At 39.3% G+C, this 7,300-nt stretch overlaps 1 protein-coding gene across 1 annotated transcript in view; it reads left to right on the top strand.

Annotated features, from left to right (window-relative positions):
* The first annotated feature begins 2,840 nt into the window (after positions 1-2,840).
* Adgb (androglobin) overlaps positions 2,841-7,300 on the top strand; it is a 138,992-nt gene continuing 134,532 nt past the window's right edge. The window contains exons 1-2 of the mRNA XM_008836708.2: positions 2,841-2,925; positions 5,468-5,628. Of these exons, the coding sequence (XP_008834930.1) occupies positions 2,841-2,925; positions 5,468-5,628 (246 nt within the window). The remainder of the gene's footprint in view (positions 2,926-5,467; positions 5,629-7,300) is intronic.

Here is a 7,300-nt window from a genome sequence, read left to right as displayed (position 1 = left end):
CAAAGGAGACTTTTTCGATGAGTGGTGCCTGGCATATTTGTCTCTAAGTATAAGGACCCATATTTAGCACATACTAAGAAATTACGTTTGTCTAGGAATATTACAGCATTGGGGTTTTCTCTAAGATCTGTGACCTCTCCAGTTATACATATTTGGTTATGTGTACAGTGCCACACATGAGTTCCCTCCCATTGAGTTGGCTTTAAGTCCAATTAGGTAGCTATTAATTACCCCTAAGGTAAAAGTGCCACTACCACACTAATATAGTTTGCTCTGCTGGTCATTGCTGTGGTTATTAGGCTTTAAACCTGGGGTTGGATCACTGGTTGATTCTCTCCCCTAGCAACTTGTTTAGTGTCCTCCTAGAGTATGACAGCTAGTCTTCAGCGAGGTAGTTCCAGGTCAGTTCCAGCCCCATTGCTCCAAGTCCTATTTCTGAAGTGTGTCCTGTCTTTAGCAATAGGGTCTTACCTTCAAGTTCTGGGAAGCAATCAAGGACTGTGATAATTGCCTGTGTACTTTGGAGAGTCTCTTGGACTACCCTGGCCAGCAACTCCAAGGGAGGTTTCTCCTTTCTGGCACTGTTTCATATTTATAGCCTTTAGCTATACACGTGTACAGATAGTGTATGTGTAATTTTTCAGTAGACTTTTGAACCAATACACCTCCCTCTGGTTTTTCACACCAAATAAGCATTATTTATCTCTTCTCTCTCCCCTTCCTCCTTCCTCCTTCCTCCCTCCCTCCCCGTCTGTGCCTTCCTCCTTCCTTTTCAGTTAACAAACCCCTATTTACCCAATTTTCCCCTTGATAAAGCCTGTCTCTTATGACCCTCCCTCTCTTGAGCACCGTTTTCCTCTTTCTGCTCCATGGTTCCTTGTATAACCTGACCACTTCGCCTTCCAGTTATTCTCCCGTTTTACCCATTTCCTCCTTGGGAACACCTGCCTCCTACTATTCCTCTCTCCCAAGCCTCTTCTTTCCTTGTATCTCCATGGTTTCTTTCCATTTTCCTGGCTCCTCTCAAATCTTAGTGCTGGGGTCCTGATGAATTCTCTGCCACATGGAAAATACTATCCATATATCCATGGCGTCATATCTGTGGTGGTCCCCATCTTTTTTTTATTGAATTTTTGTGTATTTCATACAGAAAATAATCTTTATACCCCCTTCCTATTTGGCACCCTTTTTCTCTCTGTCTCTCTCTCTCTCTTTCTCTCTCTCTCTCTCTCTCTCTCTCTCTCTCTCTCTCTCTCTCTCTCTCTCTCTCCCTCTCTCTCATTCTGGACATTATGAAATATCCAGATTTTATATTATAAATTTTTAATAGTTTTTTTGAAAAATAATGTTTCCATCAAATACATCTATCTTTAAAATCTCTATACAACATCTGATTCTAAGGATATAACTTCATCTACTAGTACTTGGATACATTAGTAGATTAATTAAGGAATTATAAATAACTCTGGGTTTTCAGTATTGAATGTTGGAGTTCTCTAAAATTTGGCAACATTTATTTTCCAATATTACAAGTTCCTATTATCTCCCTTTATTACTTTTGTGTTTAAAAACTACCTTGTTCTGGAAATTGATGAGAACAGGTACAATGTACTTTGAATACTTAAAGGATCCTGTGCAGCTACTGAATTCTGCCAGCAGACTTCAAAGGCATAAACACTGTGCTGAAAATTTAAAAAGCAGCATTTTACAAGGGTATTTGAAGTCCTCAGTATATTTGACCTTAGGCTGCACTGGAGCATTTTATGCTGCTTGATTAAAACTACAAGTGATCTGTTAGACTGATTTGATACCTTTGAGGAGAATATTTTTATTTATTTATTTTTAATATTTTATTTATTATTTTTATTTTATGTGTATGCGTATATTGCCTGCATGTAGGTAAGTGTGCCCGTGTCATGCAACGCCCATGGAGGACAGAAGAGGCTGTTGGATCCCCTGGAACTGGAGTTATGGACAGTTGTTAGCTGCCATGTGGGTGCTGGGATTCAAACCTGGGTCTTCTGCAAGAATGTCCAGTGTTCTTAACTGCTGAGCCATCTCTCCAGCCCCAAGGAGAATCTTTTAAAATAACATTCATTGTAGTTGGAAACACATTTGATGGGTTCCAATGAAAGAAGTTTGATTAGTTATAGATCCTGAGAGCTTGAAAACAGGAGCTAAAACATGCACTTATACCTAACATAATAAAAAAAGAAGAAACTATAAGTAGAGCCCTTATTACTTAAAAGATTATTTCTTCCTTTTAAAAAATAGGTTTATTTGGTCATAGTACTGCACACCTTTAATCCCAGCCCTTGGGAGGTAGAGGCAAGTGGATATCTGTGAGATCAAGGCAAGCCTGGTCTACATAGGGAGTTCCAGGCAGGCTGGGGACAAGAGAGACCCTGTCAAAAAACAAAACAAAACAAAACATAAAACAAATAAAAATAGGTTTAAAGAATGTTAATCTTCCTGAGTGAGATAACTTTATGATGGCTTTTATGATACAAAATAATCAGTTTCTTTTTATCTGTAGGCTTGTTCCAATGCTTAATAAAATACACATGATTCAATGTACTGTCTACTATGCCTTGATTTTTCTGTTACTAGTATGAAAATTTCTATTTGTCCTTGAAACTTATTCTTTTCATCTTTGCCTCTTAAATATTCTGACATGCTACTTAGGCATATTCTCTGATGATGCATAACTCCTCAGACTTTATTTTGTAACTTGGTAGTCAAGTAAGATCTAAAAACATACTGCCTAAAAATGCCTGCATCAAGACTGGAAAACCCGAGCCTTGGGATGCAGAAGTTTGATATATGTGTCCTGTTCAGCGATGAGCACTCTGCAGACTCATTCTTTGCACACTGAGTTGTGGATTTCTGTGTTAGTCACCAACAACTACATGAAGAAACTTTCTGGTGAGAGTTGAGAGATGTATTGATTTATGGGTATAACAATAAGTCATTAAGAGTCAGCTTAATATGGTAACTATTTTGTAGAAAACTAGTATTAGGTTCTCTTCTATATCCTGTGACCTGTCTAGACTCAGCTTCCTAAGACTATTATCAGTGTTGGGTATGGGCTCCACTCTAGGAAGAATATTATTTTGTAGAAAACTAGTATTAGGTTCTCTTCTATATCCTGTGACCTGTCTAGACTCAGCTTCCTAAGACTATTATCAGTGTTGGGTATGGGCTCCACGCTAGGAAGAATATCTTAAATCCAATTAAAGAGTGGTTGGTGACTAACACAATATTTGTGCCACTATTGTACCAGTGGGCGTATCTATCTTGCCAAGTAATTGCTATGGTTCACTGGATTCACAGTTGGGTAAGGTTGATAGTTAATTTTTTTTCATCAGGCAGGATGCCTAGCACTTTCCAACACTATGAAAACTAGCCAGAAGAGATAAGACTCTGAAGTCAGCACCAGTTTGATTTCTCCTTGTTTGTTCTATGGCTCATGTATGTACTGCCTTCAGCAATAGGGTCTTATCATCAAGTTCTGCTTGGTAATCAAGAGCAGGGGCAATAGCCAGTATTATTTGAGGGTCTATGGGATCCCAGGTTAACAGGTTCTGGAGAGGAAGTCAATTCCTGGCACTGAGGTTTTATTTTGTTAGCCTATGGTGTGTAGTAGGGGCAAGGTACTCCTTTCATAGGGTAACCCCTTTTAATCTTTTTTATAATGTACATGTACATACTTTAAGGACCTTCCATAATGGTAGGTTTCCTTATAGCTTTTTCTAACGGTCTGTAGTATTACTTAGCCCTCCTCATACTCCCTCCTCTTCCCTGTCTTTTTTAAAGTGTGGGAAGCAAGAGATCCATAGTGAGGAGGAACTGAAGACCAGAGTGTCTTCTGTCATGGAACTGGAAGGTTTTTCTTTAACACATATAGTGAAAGTCTTGAGCACAGTGAGGAAAGGGAGTTCTCCAACCTCTGCCTGTGGCCAGAAAGGAGCTGGTTGTAGAAGATCTTGACAGAGACTGCTGAAACCCAGCACAACAGAAATGCAAGATCTTACCAGGAAGTGTGGACTTTGTGGCTGCCATCAGGAAAGGATGAGGAAGCTGACCCACCCTTGAGCACTGGGGTCGGAACTTCTGCATTTAGCTTCAGACACCCACTGGATCATAGTTGCTTTGGGGAGAGACAGGCTGGCAGTTGGGCAGGGTTTGGCTGTCTCTAGAGCACAAGATCTGACTTGTTTGACAAGAATGGTGCCAAGCCCAAGTGGGATTTATCTTCCTCTATCTCACCTATCATAGCCACAACCTACCTCGAATCTGGACTTGATTTGCAGAGGGCTTGGGTGAAAATGCAACCCTACTAACCTGCATGAGACTGTCCTTGCAGAAGCCAACCCCAGATTCTAAGTTCTGAGAAAGAAGGCCTGGCTTTAGCATAAGCACCATCAGCCAGTGAGGAGGAATAACAAAAAGAAACTAAAGGAGAGAGCATCCTGGATACCCAACTCAACACTCTGGAGTGTGAGGCCCCAGACAATCCCAGGGAGTATCTGGGGGAAGTCTGAAGAGCACAGTCTAGGAAAGACACTGCTGGCTAGCTTACTGGCTATGAGCCAACCTATGGCCAGGCTCCAGTCCTAGTCCCCCTTCCAATGATTCCCTTTCCCTTGGAGCCTCAACTTCTAATGGGCAGGGAGGGGCTTGGAAAGAAAAAGACCTTGGTAATTAGGAACAAAAAAAGAATGAGTGCAAAATTTAGCAACAAGGACACTCATAAGTCTTATTTATAAAAATGAAAAGTTTTAAAATCAAAGTTCACGAATTCAAAATTTCAAGTTTTGGAGGCTTAATGAAATGAAGTATAGACTAGCAAATGGATATTATGCAGCCATTGAAATTATAGACAAGAACTTATGAACATGGGACATACATAGCAATACACTAAAAGACGTATAATATACAGAGCATTTCACAGAATGAAATAATACACAGAGTGATTTCATTTCTGAAGGACAAAAGACAACTTGTGCATTGGTACATTGGTCTGAATGGATGGTCGTAAACTGTGTGTTGTGTAAGGGAAGTGATTTATATTTTGCAGATTTCTTTAAAAATAATGAACACTTAATACTCTTATATGGGGAAAACCAATATTATGTTTAGTGATATTTTAAAAACTGTTACTCTTGTGAGAAATTTTCCTTGAGGATTAATTATATTTATCTTATCCTCTTATGGTAATAGGTAATAACCTCCTAATACTGGTTTTGACTGTTCTATATTGGTCAAGAGGGACTAATGCTCAACATTTACTTATAGACTCACCCTTTGGGGTCATTTCTGTCTTTAGAATCCTCATATGTTGATGGTTTCTGATTGACAAGTGTATTCAACATGCTCTACCTATAACATGGTTCAATTTATGCCACACAATCATTTCAATGTTTTATCTCAGATTTTAATTCAGACTAACTATCTCTCTCAAATCTCTACTTTTTTGGCAGTAATGTACAATCCAGTTCTGCTGAACAAAAGAAGGGGAAATTCCCCATCTGGCCAGAGTGGAGTGAAGCCGACATCAATGCAGAAAAGTGGGATGCTGGCAAAGGTGGGAAGGAGAAGGAGAAGGCAGGCAAAAGCCCCATCTTTGTGAGTAGACTTGGCTGTGTCTGCAACTGGCTTTGGTTGTTTAGCTTAATACAGTCTCTGTTTTGCAGTACTGGAGATTAAACCCAGGGTCTTGCACATGTAAGACAAGCTCTGCCACTGAGCTGATTCCCAGCCTCTTTAACAGGCCTTTGCATTCGTTCCCTTCTCTGATCTCCATTCCAAACGGAGATGTTTTCTTTTTCCCTTTATTCTCTACCCACTCACCCACATCCACCTTCCCTCTACTTTATCCCAATGGATAGTGAATCAACTTTGGGAAAAATGGAGGGAAGAGATATGATGCGGTCCTCAAGAAATAAAAGAATAATTGAGAGAGAGAGAGAGAGAGAGAGAGAGAGAGAGAGAGAGAGAGAGAGACAGAGACAGACACTGAGACAGAGAGAGACAGAGAGAGAGACAAAGGGTTTGGTGATTGATTTTGGACAGTGGGGAACAGGTACTGAACTAGTTAGCGAAATGGAGTCTGATATGCAGCTGTCTGATTAGCCTGTGTTGCTTTAATGAAATGAACATCAGGTGACTAGACACTTGTTACTGCTCCAGTCTCCCTGTTTTCCTACCCCACCAAATATTCTTCCAAATAGACTTCTTGTTTTAATGACACAGGTAACTTCCAGAATCTGATATTCAATCTTTGTAAGGTTCCCCCCCCCCAATCACCTGATAAAGGCACTCTGAGCTCCCGAAAGGGTAGAGTTTTCAAGCACCTCTGTCCTCTATTTCCTGATGTTTCTCCACACTTTGAAGTGACTCATCATTATGGTATTTCACAGCACCATTGCTCAACTGCAAATTTGCCAAAACTATCTTACTTTTAAAATCTGAAAGTTACACTCATCCACAGAGACACAGACACATACCCATGTACAAGTAGGCACACAATCCCCATAAGTTTTAAATTGTTGTTAAACACATATTTGAATATACTCATTTTCAGTTGACCCCAAAGGGTTCACAGGTTCTTGGCATGTAAAGGTTCCACAGTTATTCTAAGTAAGGTGCATAGAATTCATTCCCTAACACATCTCTAATTTGGGCACTGTTCTTCAAGTTAGCAGTTAGCTACCTTTATGAAATATCTTTTGTGAACCAGCCACTGATGAGTTATGCAGTCAATGGTTCTACCTTGTGCTAACAAAATTTAAATGTTAATATTTACAATTTCAGAATGTTCTATACAAATAAAAATTTTGTAGCTCACTCTAACCATTCTGGTAATCATGCTTGTGTTTCAAAGATTAGATTGTGTTCTATGGAAAATTTTAAGTGAATTGCTCCATTCTACTCAACATTTAGTCCACGATCAAATGTACTCAATAATCAAGTTTCCATTAAGAACACACAAGCCATCATTAATTTCAGTTTTCAAATATTCCATAAAGCATCTCTGAGCATAAACACACATACGACTCTACAATGTTTCCACATTGTTCAAACATTTCCATTAATATTTTCATTGAGGTTGGATTTTTATTTCAGTAAGACCACATAAAAACAGGTTCGATTTATTTATTTATTTATTTATTTATTTATTTATTTATTTATTTATTTATTTATTTTTGGTGTTTTTGAGACAGGATCTCTCTATAGCCCCAGCTGGCCTGGAACTCACTATGTAGACCAGCCTGGCCTCAAACTCACAGAGATCCAC

The sequence above is a fragment of the Nannospalax galili genome, unplaced genomic scaffold (genome assembly GCF_000622305.1).
Source record: "Nannospalax galili isolate Female #2095 unplaced genomic scaffold, S.galili_v1.0 scaffold377, whole genome shotgun sequence".
In the NCBI taxonomy this organism is placed as follows: domain Eukaryota; kingdom Metazoa; phylum Chordata; class Mammalia; order Rodentia; family Spalacidae; genus Nannospalax; species Nannospalax galili.
Note: the sequence above shows the minus strand (reverse complement) of the source record. Positions and strands in the feature narration are given on the sequence as shown.